Source organism: Haemaphysalis longicornis, unplaced genomic scaffold (genome assembly GCF_048455015.1).
Source record: "Haemaphysalis longicornis isolate Haplotype H1 unplaced genomic scaffold, Haemaphysalis longicornis Haplotype H1 scaffold_9, whole genome shotgun sequence".
In the NCBI taxonomy this organism is placed as follows: domain Eukaryota; kingdom Metazoa; phylum Arthropoda; class Arachnida; order Ixodida; family Ixodidae; genus Haemaphysalis; species Haemaphysalis longicornis.
The window spans coordinates 116,729,489-116,746,377 of NW_027526460.1; the positions used below are offsets into that span (position 1 = coordinate 116,729,489).

At 46.6% G+C, this 16,889-nt stretch overlaps 1 protein-coding gene across 2 annotated transcripts in view; it reads right to left on the reverse strand.

Annotated features, from left to right (window-relative positions):
- Positions 1 to 854: 854 nt before the first annotated feature.
- Positions 855 to 16,889, reverse strand: part of LOC144151707 (sodium/iodide cotransporter-like) — a 78,435-nt gene continuing 62,400 nt past the window's right edge. For both annotated transcript variants that reach the window (XM_077682827.1, XM_077682828.1), the window contains 5 exons: positions 16,528 to 16,614; positions 15,511 to 15,692; positions 14,923 to 15,026; positions 1,143 to 1,243; positions 855 to 1,078 (listed from right to left, as the gene is read on the reverse strand). In XM_077682827.1, coding sequence (XP_077538953.1) covers positions 986 to 1,078; positions 1,143 to 1,243; positions 14,923 to 15,026; positions 15,511 to 15,692; positions 16,528 to 16,614 — 567 coding nt within the window. In that variant the 3' untranslated portion in view covers positions 855 to 985. The remainder of the gene's footprint in view (positions 1,079 to 1,142; positions 1,244 to 14,922; positions 15,027 to 15,510; positions 15,693 to 16,527; positions 16,615 to 16,889) is intronic.

Here is a 16,889-nt window from a genome sequence, read left to right on the forward strand (position 1 = left end):
CACTTAACTCTGGAGGGCAAGCCGAGCACGCTTTTAGCCACGCACACTGCATATACCCGATGCGAGGTTGAGTCGTACGTCGCTCGAGAGAGATAATCCCGAGCATGGCAAGCACTGTCCACCCGCGGGAGCACAACGGCGCGTTTCATCGCAAAGCGAACAAGTCCGCAACACACACATAGCTTCGGTCGCCGGCATGGCTACAAAGGTACGTTCGGACAGTCAGCGATGTCACGACGATACGAAATTAAGCTGGGCGAGGGTGACATGCTAACCACGCGATGTATTTAAAAACACAGGGAAAAAGAACTTGGTGCATCGGAAGCAAATTACTGTCCACAGAACAGCCGAACCGCGGATGGATGTCGCGCTACTTGCCGCAATGTTGGAAACGCGAGGAACCTGGCGTACGCACGATATTTTGCTGAAATAGCATCCGCTCGTCTTCCGTACCCTAAACGCAGAACTGGCTTGGCGTACAGCGCATGAACGACGCAAGGAAATAGCGTTCGCAAAAGTTTTCGCGTACGGCGGCGTACGTTATTCTAAAACTCTCTAGTGTCATTTCTTCTGGGTACTAATCACTCGCCAAAAGAATTTACTTTCAACCAAAGTCACCAAAACATAACTGCTAGCAATTTATTTGAACTAAATTGCAACATAGGCTTAGTGGCAGCCAAGAGAAACAGCATCTCTGAACTAAGGCAGTCGGGTTGGAGTGAAGACCCAACTTGTATTCTAGGTACACGGTCAAAAACTTGCAACCTTCGGGATTCCAGCTATGCGCAGTAGTTACGTAGAAATAAAAATCATTTACCCGCCGGGAAGTATTGCCACTGAAAGTGCGAAATTAGTTGTACAATGACAGTTTTATTGCAGACAAAGTTTCAGGTACAGGTTATATCTTTGCGATCTCTTCATGGCAAATAAGAGTTCCTCCTTCGTTGCCTTGAATTAGTTGCATGTTCCTTTGATCATTAAGTATTCATGTGCGCGTCTCTGATTCGTGTGCCAGCAGGGTCTTGTTTTCAGCTTGATACGCGGAGTGTTTTGGATTTAATGTTTCTTGGCGCACTTTCTGGAATAAAAGTTGCACGTTTTTATTTGCAGTAGTACAGACTATATACTCCTGGAAATTTTACCTTGTGATCTCCCTGGATGGGTGTCCGGAGACATTTCCGCCATATTCGTTTTATAATGTCGCTGGTTAAATGAGGTTGCTCCGCTTTCCTTCGCATTTCACCTGAAACGAATGTCAATTCAACACAATTGCCCGCAAGGCCTTCTGCTCTAAACTTTGCGGACAAAATGCTTCCCTGCTAAAACAAGTGTTCCAATTGTATCAGATGTACTTTCACCTCCAAGCTTGTCTATTGGTGCTTGTTTTGGGTTGAAAGAACATCTGATGCAATTGTCTATTTGTGGTTTGTTGAACATATGTCTATTTGTACTTTTAGATGTAGTACATAGTACCTCATATTTTTGTATCATCATCATCATCATCAAGATCTACATCATTGTCATCACCATTGTCGTCGTTATGATTGTTATCATCATTGTCCAGTGCTTTACGTCGTCCGAAGCCGAACTGGCAATTACCCCAAAGAATTTCCTGCAAGAACAACTGACAGTCACACCACCCTCCACGCTCTTTGGGAATTGATGAAAACATACATCGTAGTAATATTAAAAAAAAAACTAGCCTTTCACAACTCACTATACTCCATTATAGTGCCGAACGGCGGTGTTCTCTCCGTAAAAATCAATAATATTGACTTACGCTTGCATTTTTTGCTACGGAGCTTCAACAACAATGTCGAATCAGGGGGTTTAAAATACAGTCTATGGACTATACTATTTTGCTAGCTAGAGTTCAGATGGCCACGCGCTACAGAAGCAAAAGCACGCACGTAACTGGAAATTTTGTTTATTGGCCGCAGCATTTGAAAATCCCCCGAGCCAGCCCCCGTGATGTTTAACCGGCGTCACATTAGGTCAATGCGTGAATGTGAATGGTGAGTCACACTAGTTTCATGTCTTCTCCCCATTATTAACTCGAGACCGTTATTAGCGTTATTGGGCAATCGCCCGTGGGCGCTGACGGTTTGGAGCAGCCGTGGTTACAAGGTGTGCTTATCGGTGTTCTCAGGCGGGTGTCGTCATCGCCAACCGGTAACGACGAGGCAGCAAAGAGAGGGGAGCGCCCGCCTGAAACTGTAATCGGACAGAGTGACGGAGGGGGCGTTTAAAGTCGGGGGCGTGCCGGTGAGTAATCGTATTTCTGCGTCTGTGACGATGACAGATGCGGGGGGCATACCGGGCAAAGCTCCAAAATGGCTGGAATTCGCTGGCCTATGGCGAAGCACTCCCTGATGAGACGGCCAAGGTCCGGCTTCGCGAAGCGTCTAAGTAGAGTCATATGCACTTGAACGTAAGAAAGCGGAGTGCGGTGCGTTGTGCGTGCCAAGCCAGCGACCCATCACCGGTAACCATGGCCCCAAGAGTCACTAATTGGGCTTATCGTGCGGCGGCTGTGGGTTTTTCTCCAGTCATATAAACGAGGCGGGCCGGGTAGTCTTGCTATCTCAGCTGACCTTCATCGATTGGAGAGCAGCTCCATTCCAAACTCTCCCAAACGAACCAAGTAACCCTATGGCGTCTCACTTTTCAAGGCTGGTCTATATCTAGCACCACGTGTTGCTGAGGGATTTGGTTCATGCTTGACTGAAAAGAAAACTTTCTTTTCAAACGTAGACCTCGCCTACAGGTGTTTCTTGAATTTAATAAAAAACATGAATCGTGTTTCAATGATTTTACATTTATGTGGTCATTGTCCAAAAAAAATCAACTTGTATTTCGTCTTCATGCTGCCTTTACTGGGGATGATCTACTTCAACATAAGATGCATGGGTAGAACAGATCAGTAAACAAACGAGCAGAATGGTGCGCTGTTTCCCGTCTCAGAGCGGGTCCTAATATCTTCCATTAAGCCCCGCTGTGTGCTACCCTGCGACATCAGAAGTGGAAGCATGATTCTTCAGAACAGTTAAACGTATTCCGCTTTTCTTCTGGTCGTCGCACGGAATCCAGACCTTGAGGTATGTTTCTGCATGTGTGAAAACTGGTCCAACGCTTGTAATATTCTCTTTTCAGGCGACTTGCTTAAAAAGGTAAATAAAAGATACTATTTGACGACACGATAACTGGTCCTAGATTACAGGGGGAAGAGCGGGAGGAAAGAGTGTAGAAAAAGTGCGACAAGAATGCCAAGAGTGTGATGGAAGAGAGCAGGGCGAAAAGGGTGAAAAAGGGTGCAGAGTAACCTGGATGTAACAAACTTCTATGCAACAAATTCCCGGATTGAATGGTTTTCCATTTCCCTATTGCCAGTCCAATTGAAACTCACCTGTTCGCGACCTCTACGCAGCGAAGGCGTTGCGTTGGTTAAACAAACTCGCTACACTTATGATCCATTGTTTTTTGCACTTTTTCTGAAACATCGGCTGAAAATGTGCACTCATTGAGCGTACTTCGCTCGCACCACAAAACTAACGTGCGTTTCCAGTCTCAGTGCGGTGTCCGTTAGCAGGTGGGCCTGCCTGTCGGCATGTAATCGCGAGTCTCCATTGCCATATGTGGTGTCGGTTGGTCGGAAATCAGTTCTGGAGCCAAGCCAGAAAACGGAAAGTTTTCTTTTTTTTAAAGACAAGATAGAAAGTTTAAATGTCGTCTACGCCGGCCAGAAAGGAGAACGTCGCCGCCCGGTACAGTATCACAGCTAGCCCCCTCTCAAGAATTTTGAGTGCGGCAACGAGCAACAGGTTCACAAAATGGCACCCTTACAGCTTAACTTCGGTCCTTAAAGCACCGAAAAGTGTCCAAAGGGATAAATGATACTTGAATTACGTTTGTGAATACCGGCAAAAGTTACCTCGCTTTTTTCGAGTGCCGTTTAGGGACTAAGTTCGCGGGAAAACAGTAGGCGCACATCACAGATTTTTTCGCTGTGAAATAAATCCTTTAAAGGGAAGCTAACCATCACCGATGCCTACGGTTTTGGTTTCGTTTCTGCTTAATGCACGCTGACCCTAACTGGAAACCAGCATGTAACGAAAACCTGTACGTAACAAAAAATTGCGAAGTTCTGTCCACTTCGTGATATCCAGGTTTAACCGTATAGCAAATGCGGGTGGGGTAGGGCAGAAAAAGGAATGTATCGGTGACGTGGAGGTAGGCGAGTGAGAGTAAGTGAGAAATCTAAGCTGAGCAAGGACTGCATGAAATTAGGTCGTGGCATTGCTTCCTACAATTTTTAATGACAGACGCATCAACTCCGGCGGCCAACCAAGCCCTTTCCTCCTACTCCCCTCACTCTCCCCCAGTTGCTAGCCTTCCAATAGGTTTAGCAGAGTGCTTTAGTCACGCGATGGGTTATTCCTGAGGCGGCGCCTCCTTGGAAGCGGCAACCTAGGAAAAATGTGCTCCGTCGCGGCGCTTAGTTTTTTATCACTGGCCAAAGCACCCTTACTTCGGTGGTCTCGAGCACCGGTTGCCTTGGCAAACAGGCACAAGCCGCTCTCAATCTCAAACGGTAAGGATAGTCTAATTTAGGGCGCATGGAATTGCCCGCATCTTCGCAGTACTGTGTGGAGAAACGTCCACGTTGGCGCCACTATAATGGATCAGTCACTCGCCGTTACAGCGAGAACGCTCGCTATAATTTTCGCTGCAATGCGGTTTACTCACGAAGTTTCAATTTCCCTATTTGAGCAGTTCAACTGTCCAGCCGCTGCGCAGCAGAATGCAACGGCCGGTCGTACTGGCTAGTCATTACTGCTCATAAGGAACTGCTCAGTGGCCACAGAATACACTTTCAAAGTACTGCGCACACGCTCTGCTGAGATAGAGATAGACCCAGCCACGCGGTCCCCTTACTTTTAACTCCCCTAAAATCTATTTTTTCACACATGCTTAGTGAGTTTCGCCGGAGGTGTTTTCTGCGTCCACAAGACCGCCGGATGTTCCTTTCGCATGACCATATCAAGCTTCGCTTTTAACAAAAAGAGCGTGTATCTGCTCCCTTCTTCTACTGACGCCCCTGCAACGTAACACGCTCTTCCCTCTCTATCCCTCACCTTTCATGCTCTCCCCTTCTTTTTGGCTCCCCACATGGCTAATGAATGCCGATTTTGCGGAATAACGCGCAAATGCGCTCCGTCTCTTTTCCGTGTTTTTTATTTTTTTTCATTTGATATTATAGTCACCAGTGCAAGGGGGAATATATAAAAGAACGTTGCCTCTGTCTGTTGTCCGACCATGAACTGTAGAAGCCCGACTCCACCGGCTTTCAACCCCCTGTTAACCCTCTTGTGTGCGTGGGTGTGTATGTATGAGTGCGTGTGTATGTAAATAGTTTGTAGGTAACCTGAGTGTGTATGTATATAGTCTGTGCATAGCCTTTCATAGCCTGTTATCTTATTTAATTTTCCATTGCCCTTTCTCTTCTTTTTTTTCAAACCACTTTTTCCCCCGGAGAGACCTGTACCCTCTGTCGAGAGGCAAAACTTCGCCTTGCAAATATTTTCATTTTAATAAACACTTTCTCTCTCTCTGTACTGACTTCTTGCCCAAAACACGCCTGGGGTATCGTTGGCGCCGCGTTTAGCCTGCATGTAGGACTCGTGTAAAAATTGATTGATTGATTGATCGATTGATTGATTGATTGATTGATTGATTGGTCGTAGGGTTCAACACGCCGACGCAACGCAGGCGATTAGGCGCGCCGTAGTGGAGGGCTCCGGATTAATTTTGACCACCTGGGGATCTTTAACGTGCGCCGAAATCTTTTACACACGGGCGTTCTTGCTTTTCAACTCCATCAGAAAAGCGGCCTCCGCGGCCGGGAATACAACCCTCGTCCTCGTGCCCAGCAGTACAACGCCTTAGCCACTGAGCCACCGCGGCGGGTGGCCACTAGCGGTCGAAACTAGCTGTGGCGGGTGGTCAGAAGTATGGTTTCTATGCTCCTCCTCTAAAAACCGCAGACTAACCAAAAAAGATCCCGCAAAAGGAGCGTTGTAAATACGAAGAAAAAAAATAGCGAGCAAGAGCAAACCGTGTAACCCCCTGCCTTGCCACAAAAACGTATGACTGGCGGAACTACCACATTTATTCATTCATTCACCATCATCATCATCATCATCATCATCATCATCACCATGAGCCTGCCACTGTTCACTGCAGTACGAAAGCCTCCCAATGATCTCGAGCCCCGCCAATCGAGTGCTAGCTGAGTCCTTGCTTTACCCCCAAATTTGCGTAGCTCATCCATCTATCGAGTTCTCGGCCTAACACTAGTGCGTATACGGTCCACTGGCCGTCACTCTGTTAATAACCGGATGCTCCATCTGCTGTCCCTCGTACGCATTCCGCGACCGGCTCATGCCCATTTCCTTCGCTTTATTTGAACTATAATGCGCTTCACTTTAGTCGGTTTCGTAATCTAGGCGGCTGCTTTCCTATCCCTCAGCGTGACCCCCCCCCCCCATTCTCCATTGCATGGAACGTTCCACTTATTCGCTATGATAGCGTAAATGCAGATAATTGGTGGAAGAGAGTTTAGAAAACCCAAACACTACAACATGGAAGAAAATAATTCGAAACTGACCTGACAATGAAATAGATCTGCTCCAGAAAAAGACTACATAAAACAGCCCACGAGAGAACATTCCAGATACAAATCACAAATACCGAAAACGTACAATCCGCGGAACTTTCCTCATTTTCATAAAAATGTATAACTGGCAGAAGCAACAGACGTTGTGATTATAACAGCGTCATCATCATCATCATAAGCATGTTTATGTTCACTGCAGGACGAAAGCCTCTCCTTAAGATCTCCAGCCACGGCTATCGAGTGCTAGCTGAATCCATGGTTTTCCCCAAAATTTTCGTAGCTCGCCTCGCCTACGAGTTCTCGGGCGACGCCTATTGCGTTTACCATCTATTGTCAGCCGGTCTGTCAAACGGCTGGTCCACCTTTTGTCCCTCATTCGCATTACGGGACCTGCCCATGCCCAGTTTCTTGGCTCAATTTGAACTAGAATGTCCTCCCCCTAGGTCGGTTAGCTAATCCATGCGGCTGTTTTCATGTCCTTTAGCCTGTCCCCCCCCCCCGCATTCTTCGTTCCATGGCCCGATATATTCATTCGTGATAAGAGCGTCAATGAAGATAATTGGTGAAAGAGAATTTAGAAAACCCAACCACTAAAAAATAGAAAACATTAGATTTTATGAAATGATCTGATGAAATCAAACATCTATCCGATACATCTTTTCCAGAAACCGAAGACTACATAAAAAATCCAGCAAAGGAACATTCGAAATACGATTAAAAAAGTAGCAACAATGGGAAAACAGTGGAACGGCCCGCACTTCTTTAACAATACAGAACTGGCGGAAGTAACACATTTTGTCGTTATAAGAGCGTAAATGGAGATAATTAGTCGAAATGAATTTCGAATACCAAAAGATAGAGAACACAGAATACACGAAAATAGCAGAAAAATGTAATGGCCAAATCAGAAATATCCATCTCATGTACCTTCTCCAAAAGCCACGTAATTAACGAAAAATCACGCAGAAGGACATTGAAAATAGGAACGAAAATTACCCGCCGCGGGGGCTCAGTGGCTAAGGCGTTGCGCTGCTGAGCACGCGGTCGCGGGCTCGATTCCCGGCCGCGGCGGCCGCTTTTCTGATGGAGGCGAAAAGCAAAAACGCCCGTGTGTACGAGATTTCGGTGCACGTTAAAGATCACCAGGTGGTCAAAATTGATCCCGAGCCCTCCACTACGGCGCGCCTCATCGCCTGTGTTGCCTCGGCGCGTTAAAGCCTGCAATCAATCAGGAACGAAAATTGGGAAAACGGACCAATCCTGCCTATCCTAATAACGTTGCCAATGATGGGAACAGCGCAAAACAAAACTTGGACAAGAAAGACCACGGGAAGAAGCGGTACTAGCAAGTGAAACGTTTAATCGTAAAAACACCACACAAATATATACACCCAATCAAAGCCACCGTCATCACAACATGTACAGTGGGAAACGACCAAAGCAATGCATACAATCAAACCGCACGTGTACAAACCCCGAAACACGCTCGGCACACTTTATGAGAATTTTTTCAAGAAATCAACCTCGGTGTCTGATAACAAGACAGAAGGTTGGCTGATAAAGGTATTTCCTTCTTTTTTGGTGTAAAATGCTTCAATTATCTCCCTTGTCCGCCGCTTACGGTGTTTGTCAAGAACGACGGTGTGTGGCAGTTCTGGACGGCACTCGCATTCCTCGTGATTGTGGTTGCCATCAGTGGGCGTGAGCGGCAACTCCTGACGGCACCGGCACTCCTTGCAACGCATCGCCAAATGGGAACACGGTACCCCTTTCAATGAGCTGTGGCGTTCGCGAAGGCGAACGCCAAAAAAAAAAAAAAAACAGAAAACGTTTTTGCGTTTTTGCAGCTCCCCCTTTCCACAGGGGTGATTTATCGTGCAAGCCGGGTGAACTTTCCAAGCATTGTAGTCCAACACAAGCTCCTGGCGCAAGGCGGGGGTGTCGCTAGTACCTATTTTAAAGGGACACTGAAGTGATATGTAAACATTGCGGGATTACTAGCGCAAATTGTAGTCCGGAGTCCCCAGGCCATGTTTCGACCACTCTGGGCGCGTTTACGCGATTTTATTTAGTAAAAAAATTAATTCTAAAATGCTGTCCTCCTGTCTTTACGCTCACCCATTTTCTGTGGCGTTTTCGTGTGACGTCGGGAGGAGCCGAGCTCGCAATTGGCTGCGCTAGTGCACGGCTCGCCGGCCTTCAGGCAGAGTCAGTTGGCCCAGCGTTTCGTCCGCCGGCTGCCGACGGGTCGTCGCAATTCGTTCGCTCAGTTGAAACAAAGCCAGGACACGTTTGTGAATGGAAGAATGTGCGTTTCTTTACTTGGTTAGTTTGTACACTGTATCTAGCTCCAAGTCAAGGTCGTTCACACAAGCGCTGCACAAGCGCACATGCGACGCTTCGCTGACTGGTACGTCAGTAGGAAAATATAAGGCCTCTTGAAGGGGGAGAAGAGTGAGCGAAGTCAATATAGGTACTAAGGAAATAAAATCAACTGATATTTTTAGCGTGCAGCGTAAAACTAGGGCGCGGGAAGCACTTTTTTGCGCTGGGCGAGCAAGCACAGCGGTCAGCAGCACGACTACGCATCTGCGAACGCTTTTCCGTCTAAGAAATGCAATTGCTAGACGTCATATGTTGTGGAAACTTGGGTGATGCTTACTGCACGAGCACAAAACAAGAAATAGTCACCTAAGCTGCCTGAAATGCCAAAACTAAATAAAAGTGTAAACTGGTTATACAATATATACCTTATATTACCATGGTCAGCAGAGCCCGCCTCGTGGCCGAGTGGTCTAGAGCGCTGGGTATGCCATTGCAAGTGTTTTGCAAGTCGCGAGTTCGAATCCCTGAGGCTGCGTGCTTTTTTTTTAAAGTTAACTTTTTTGTTTTCCGCCTATGTTTTCTATACTGAGTTCACCTTTTTTTGGGGCCGCAACGTTCATTGCTCCACGAACTAGTTCACAGAACGCGCGCAGTCTGGCACTGGCACGCTTGCGAGTTCTCGTTGGCGTGCTGTTGCCATAAGCACCGACTGCTTGCGGGCAGTGGGCACAGGCCAGAATCAACAGACCCTTGGCCTGGTGCGATCACGTTTTTTACGATACAGGCATGAGTGAGGCAAGCTCCAAAATGGGGGAAAAGCACATGGCATTTGAGCGTCTACGGGGACGCGGAGGGCCTTCATGCACTGCGCAAGCCTCGGCTAGTGAATGCTACCATTCCAAGCCGTCCTGGGAGGCTTATCTTACCCATTTTACAGCCGACAACATGGCAGAAGCGCGGTACGATGATTACTGAGATACTGGGAATGCCCATCCAACAACGCCATCGGTTGTGTGTTACAGAACCGAAACCGAAACCGAAACTTGTTTGCTTGCTAACCTTGGGCATCGTCCAATCACGGTGCTCCCTCCTCCCAACGTCACAGCTTTAGTTGGTGCGGCCCCCGCAAACCGCGCATAGTAGTTTTTCTTCTTCCGCGCTGTGTAAAATAATTACCGATTTGTCAACCGGATAAACGATGAAAAGTGGGCTAATTTGAGCCAGTCTACGCAGTGCAAGCAAAAACAGGAGCTTGACAAATTCACTTCAGTGTCCCTTTAACGGTAGGTGCCCGGCGCCACCATGACACACGAATGCACATGCTGCCTTCCACAGCCACGGTGAACGCTCAACTCGCCACCGCCTGTGGCATGGCATGCCGCCAGACTCTTTCACCCCCGGCAATGGCGCAACGCGCCATGATGGCTGGGGGCCCCGCCAGATGGACAAGGGTCAGGGGCCCCTCGCAATGGTAAAGGCAGCTTTCCAGGCGTGAAATTACCTTTCAAGGGTCCGCACTCGAACAGGGACGCCTGCACCCATGAAAGAAACCCGTGGGTGCCCGGCGGTACGGGGATTCAAACCCGGTACCTCCCGCATACGAGGCGGGTGCTGTACCTCTGAGCCATCGCTCCGGTTTTAATGAGCTGTGGTGTTTGCCTTCGCGAACACCACTGATCATTGAAAGGGGTACCGTGTTCCCATTTGGCCTACATTGCAAGGAGTGCACGGGCCGTCCGGAGTTTCCACTCACGATCACTTATGGCAACCACAACCACGAGGATGCGCGTGCCGTCCAGAGCTGCCACACACCGTCGTTCTTAACAAACACCGTAAGCGGACAAAAGAGAGATAATAGCAGCTTTTTACATCAGAAAGAAGGAAATACCTGTGTCAGCCAACCTTCTGTCTTGTTAACAGAAACTGAGGTTGCTTTCTTGGAAAAAGGTGGATAAAGTGTGCCGTGCGTCTTTCGGGGTTCGTACACATGCGTCTTGATTGTATGCAGAGCTTTGGTTGTTCCCCGCGACAGTGCAAGATGGTAGATTGTACTGTAGATGTTGTGATGACGGTGGCTTTGATTGTGTGCATACATTTGTGTCTTTTTAGGATCAAACGTCTCAGTTGCTAGTGCCGATTCGTGGTGTGGTCTTTCTTGTCCAAGTTTTGTTTTGCGCTATTACCAGCCCAACTCACAGTTCTTAATAGCGTTGCCCTGTACCAAAGCTACTGGAATAGCTTTTTCCCCGCGCTACGCGTTCACTCTGCGTTAAAAATACATAGTTGGTTAAGTGAAGACACCTAATCACTTTAATGGTATACATTTACATCATTGGAAAAAAACAAGAAAAGTTGAAGACAATAAATTAATGCAATGCTTTTGGCTACTCATAGCCAAATCTGTCTATAAAGAACTCACACTATAGACAAGCGGCATAAGAATGGCACCCATTGCATCCGATTCACCGAGTTTCTCAACATATTTCTTTCTTGTTCCTTTAAAATTGGTTTAGGCGTGCCTTTAGGGTCAAGGTATTTCTTGGGCTTGGCTGTTCACAACAGTGGGTGCGATGTGAAGCCTCCATGCGAGTGTGTCGAAACGAAAAAATTACCGGTTCGGTTACGGTTCTGGTTTAGGCTAAATCACTTCGTTCCGGTTCAGTCCCGGTTCGAGAAAATCGCGTACCGAACCGGTTCCCGAACCGGTTCGGGAGCTTGAACCGGTTCGCGAACTGGTTCGATGAGTTGAAATATCAGTGAAATTAGAGAAAAAAACATTTAGTAGTTTAAAACACGTCAAATTAAAATACAAAAAAAAATTCAAAAAGGTGCTGTTCCCTAAGGGCAGTAGCGCAATTGCAAAGCAAACTTTAAAGAGTTACGAGGTATTAGAAAAACAAATCAAGTGGCGACGATTTACCGCCTACTTTCTCGCCCAGACTTTGTCCTAGCGACTGTTCATAAAGCCACCGCCAAGAGATATGACGGTGGGATATATTTTCTGTCCTTTCCTTCCTTGTTGAAATCGCAGTCATCGCTATGGAATCGCCCATCGCGCTAACCTTTAAGCCTTAAATTTAGGGCTGCGTACTGGCGCGTTCAAATACCAGCGCTTAATACCAATGGCGCACATTTTTTATACCTGTAAGAAAACAGCAAAATCCCACAACAGGCACATAAATACTACCAATGGATTAGATTATTTGGACACCCTGAATAATTTGTTAGCTGTCCCCTTCTCGAATGTGTTAGCCACACTTTTGTTAAAAGTAAGTTTTAGTTTACGCTGAGTCACTGCATTATTGCTCTGACCACTGCAATTCCTTTTGCGATAGCTATACCGGATGTGTGCATTGCAATCAGTATGTCATTGTACCTCCTGACCCCCGGCCATCGTTCCGTGTGCTACATTGCGGAATCTTATAACAAAAACAAAGGGAAATTTGACGCGAGGAGCGTGAGATGGGACTTTTTTGGGTACACGGTCTTTAGTTCGTCCACAGCAGTACTGCCCGCCGGAACGAGTAGCAGTAGAAGTAATATAGCGAGATGGGCAGTCAGTACAAGTGCAGCTTAGAAAATAAGCAGATCTGAAAGAGACAAAACTGCATCAGCAGCAAACGGCTTAGCCACTGAGCAGCTCCTACGGTCACACTTGTCAAGTAGTCAAACCCGTTTATAGCGAACTGCAATATCCACTTGGATTAGTTCGATATATCCAATAGTTCGATATAGCCAAACCCGCCTATAACGAGCTGATTGTTACGAGTTCGATATCCGCGGGAGCCTGCCCCCCTCCCCAACTTCAGCATCCCCGCATGCAGAAACGAACACAGTAAAGTAGCCATTACCACACCCAAAGTAATCCATCTATTGCAAGTAATAAAGCTACTTTCTGCTCCAATTTCCTACTTTGTAAAAAAAGCGGTAATTTTCGTTTTCACTCTTTCGTTTTGGGGGCTTCAACTAGCATAGCATTCTCTACACGAAACATTGTTTGCAGAAGTTCCAGTCCGCGTCCTCCAAAATCGAGGAAGCATTGGCGGAGCACATCGACTGCCGAAAGCGCTTCATTGTAAGCGTCTGACGGCTCTCACTCGCGACATCATTGGGAACATTGGCGAGCTCTTCCCACAGTTCACCAAAGCTACGGTCTTGGCCCGGACTCGCTGACTGGGCGGGTTCCGTCGTGAGTCCCGCGCGTCGGAAACAGTTACGGAAAGTGTCGGGCGTCACGTCGCTCCGTGCGACGCGCAATGTCTCAGTCGTGGCTCTTGCTCCGTGGTGGCGGCCAATCCACATCTCAATCGCCGCTTCGAGACCATGCATTTCGGCGGCCATTGTAGGCGCACAGAGTTCGATATATCCGATGTGAACTTCGTTATAAGGAATATGTTTCCCATGTATTTCCGTAACTGAAATATTTTTGTTCGATATATAGCATAATTCGCTCTATCCAGGTTCGTTATAGCTGGGTTTGACTGTATTAACTTGCAGGTGTCGGACCTTTTAAACAAATTACGAAATGCAAAAAGTTGCACACATCGGGTGCGGGCTTTCGCTGTTGCGCAGGGGAGCACTCCTGGAGCCTGATTGCTCCAATACAGTCGCAGCTAGGGAAGGGCAAAGCCGTTTTATATCCCCTGCAAGCTAACGAGAATGACACTTCGTTTGGTCAGCTTGCACTACGCTCGCGCTTCCAGCAGCAACAGACCATTGCTACATTGGTGCTCATTCATTTCCCCTGTTGTTACATAGAGCGTGATAAAGTTCAATTGTCTAGAGGGGAAGTTCGTGAGCGGGTACGAAGCTGACGGTACGTGAAACAAAAAAAGGGCTGAATTGCATTCACTGTCCAACATCAACCACGGAGGGTCGAACCGTTTCGGTATGAACCGGTAACCGCTATTTCTTTATTCGGTTCAGTTCCGGTTAGGGTTCAGCGTGCTCAACAAATTAATGGTTCGGGTTCTGGTTCAGTTCCGGCAAAAATACCGGTTCAGTTCCGGTTTTCGGTTCGGTTCGGTTCCGGTTCGACACCCTGCTCTATGCCGGTGGAAGTACTTGACCCGTCCACTATCTCAAGCTATCGTGAGGCTATAAAGACGCTAAATGTGACGCACCGCACAGGCAGAAAGAAATAAGCCACATAAGCCACAACCTGGCTATACATACGCTGACCTTCTTTTTATGATCTCGTCCTATTAACATCGCATGCTGCTACAGCGCCCTTCATATCGGAGGAGCCTTGCCTAGGATTGAAGCGGCCTTGCCCAATGCAAATAAGCAATTCTTCCCACGCATACTTATTTTGTTTGGAGACATTTCACGGTTTAGCTTACCGTGTCTACTGCATGTACCGTGTGTACCATGTATAGTAAGGCACGACTGCGCATGCGCGCCCGGCCACGGCGGGGCATGTTACCCCTAAGCTGAACGAATGCGCGAGCACGGCAAGTGCCGGCCGCCCGCCAGTTCAACGAAGGCACCGTACAGGAACGAATACGCACGTGCCCAGTCGGTCCCGGTACATACGGTACGCACGGAACCCACAGTACACATGTTAAGCTAAAATTCTCTATTAAGTAAGTTCACACGCGAGCACAACTACGAAACATATTGCACGATGTCGGACCCCTAGTGCTTTCAAGCTGAAGAGCTTTCTTCGTCCAAACAAAACCAATTTATCCCCTAGATACAGAAGCAACTTGCGACCGCGCTCATTCGCAGAGTATATTCCGCCTTCGTATTACTGAATCTTTTCTGCATTGCCAAGAAACGTGCCCCTAACTTGGTCCCTATCATTTAAGAAATATTTCTTAGGTGTTTCCAGTTGAAAAAAAAAAAATCAGAACCAGCCGAGAATCCCCAATTGGTTGGAACGACGAAAATCACCAATAAGAGTGTACCAAAAATGTTACCTGTGAGAGCACTCAGAAGTATTCCACATAAAATGGTTGCCAAAATCGCGAAGAAGCTGGTCCAAAAGTACGATAAGCGAAAAAGAAGGAATACTTCTTCGGATCTGGAAGTAAGAGAAATATGCATGTTATTTTTTCTAGAACAGCGATAATTTCATATTCACTGATATAGTCTCCCCAATTTTTTTCTGAGATATTTTTAGTTGGACGAAGCACAACGCATTTAAGTCGAATAAAAAGGAAGGAAATGAGAATCATGGGGCAAATGTGGTTGTACTTATTATTTATATAGGTTTATAGAAATAAATAACAAATCAAATGAGAAGTAGAGTTTTTGAAGCGCCACTATTGATATTTTCTAGTTATAATGTTCCAATTTACATACTTTTTTTAATTTACCCCGATACAATTTATGCCTTTTCAAGCCTCACAAAAATACGATTAGCTCTAAATCTTACCACAAATGAACTAAGTCGGATTAAACTTCGTTTGGAAGTAATTTGCAACTATGCTTTCAAAGTTAATTGATAAAAGTGCACCACTTCGACCCCCAAGAAAGCATGCCTGGACAAACCCACGTTGTCATACTCTGTTTTCAAGTCGAGGGAATCGGACTCGCTGGAGTTCGTTTCTGAAAATTTGGCAGTAACGTTGGCTGGGCAATATTCCAGGGAGACTTCCAGTCTGGGCGGCATCCTTCCACTATTAATCATTTGAATCACGTGAACGATTTGATATACGGCCACCAGAAGCGTTGCTGCACCTGCACCCTGGAAAAATTATAGTAACATTTTTCTCAAATATACTTTCGGAATATGTGCGGCAGAAAAAAAGCTCTGGATGAACGCAGCTTAGCTACCAAGCGGAATTCGATATTCATGATTCTCGGGAAGCGGCATTGTTTGGACTGCCTTGTATCGTTTTCCCAAAGGAGATGCTGTACCGGACTATGCCTTTAGCTACCTGAACAGCTAAGGAAGGCAAAGCTTGATTTTAAACCACGGAGTTAATTCACTGCGAAATAATTACCAGACCTAGAGCGTGGCACATACTAGGACCCAACTATTTGAGGCTGCAACACTTGTTTCAACTTTTTTTTGGAATCCTAAATACTTGCAGGCGTAGTCAGCCAACCCATCCCGTACTTATACCAGGCAGTCACTAAGTAGCTCGGCCAAAAATTGCTGCTGTATGCCTGTCAGATAAATTAGAAACTTCGTCAAAACATTTTTTCTCTCTTTCCCGGTCCTGGCGTTCTTCGACCGCTGGAAGTGCGTCATTACGGCGGGGTAGCGGCTATTGGCCGGCTTTTCTTCAATTGCACCGACGAACGTATTGGATATTCGCTTTAAAAAGAAACTCACGAAAGCAAAGCAGAAAGAGAAGGCGTATCTGCTGTCTCGATCAAACAACGCAGTGCCGCTCCGTGGTGGCGATAACGACAGCTATCTCAGTGCTTCCATACGCGAAAGGAGTGAACGCTTCTATCGAAAGTGTTGCAGAGGCTCTTTAAAAACGACGGTGGTGCCTCAGTTTCTCTGTTCTACCGTATTGGTGAGTCCTAAAGATAAATAAATGAAACAAAAGTGGCTCGTGGCGACGTACTTTAGAGTGGACGAAGGGGAATAGCACCGCCAGAAGACACAAGCCGACGTAAGGCGCCGCAAAGGCGGAATTCGCCATCATGAAGACCTGTCAAATAAAAACATCAGTAAAAAGAAACAGAGATGCTGTCCAAATGGGCTCCTCAGTACATGAAAACATACAAACACAGCCATTCAAACTCCAAATCGTGAGCAATGTTTGTTGCAAGAAATGCTTACACACTATGTAAAACTCCCAATAACATCTACAGTCGTTTTTTGCTGGTTTTAAGTGACGCCTTATAGTTATGAAAGGACAGACCTGTTATATCTGCTTTATTATATTACCAATTATATCTGCTAAAAGAATTCCAAACTGCGTCT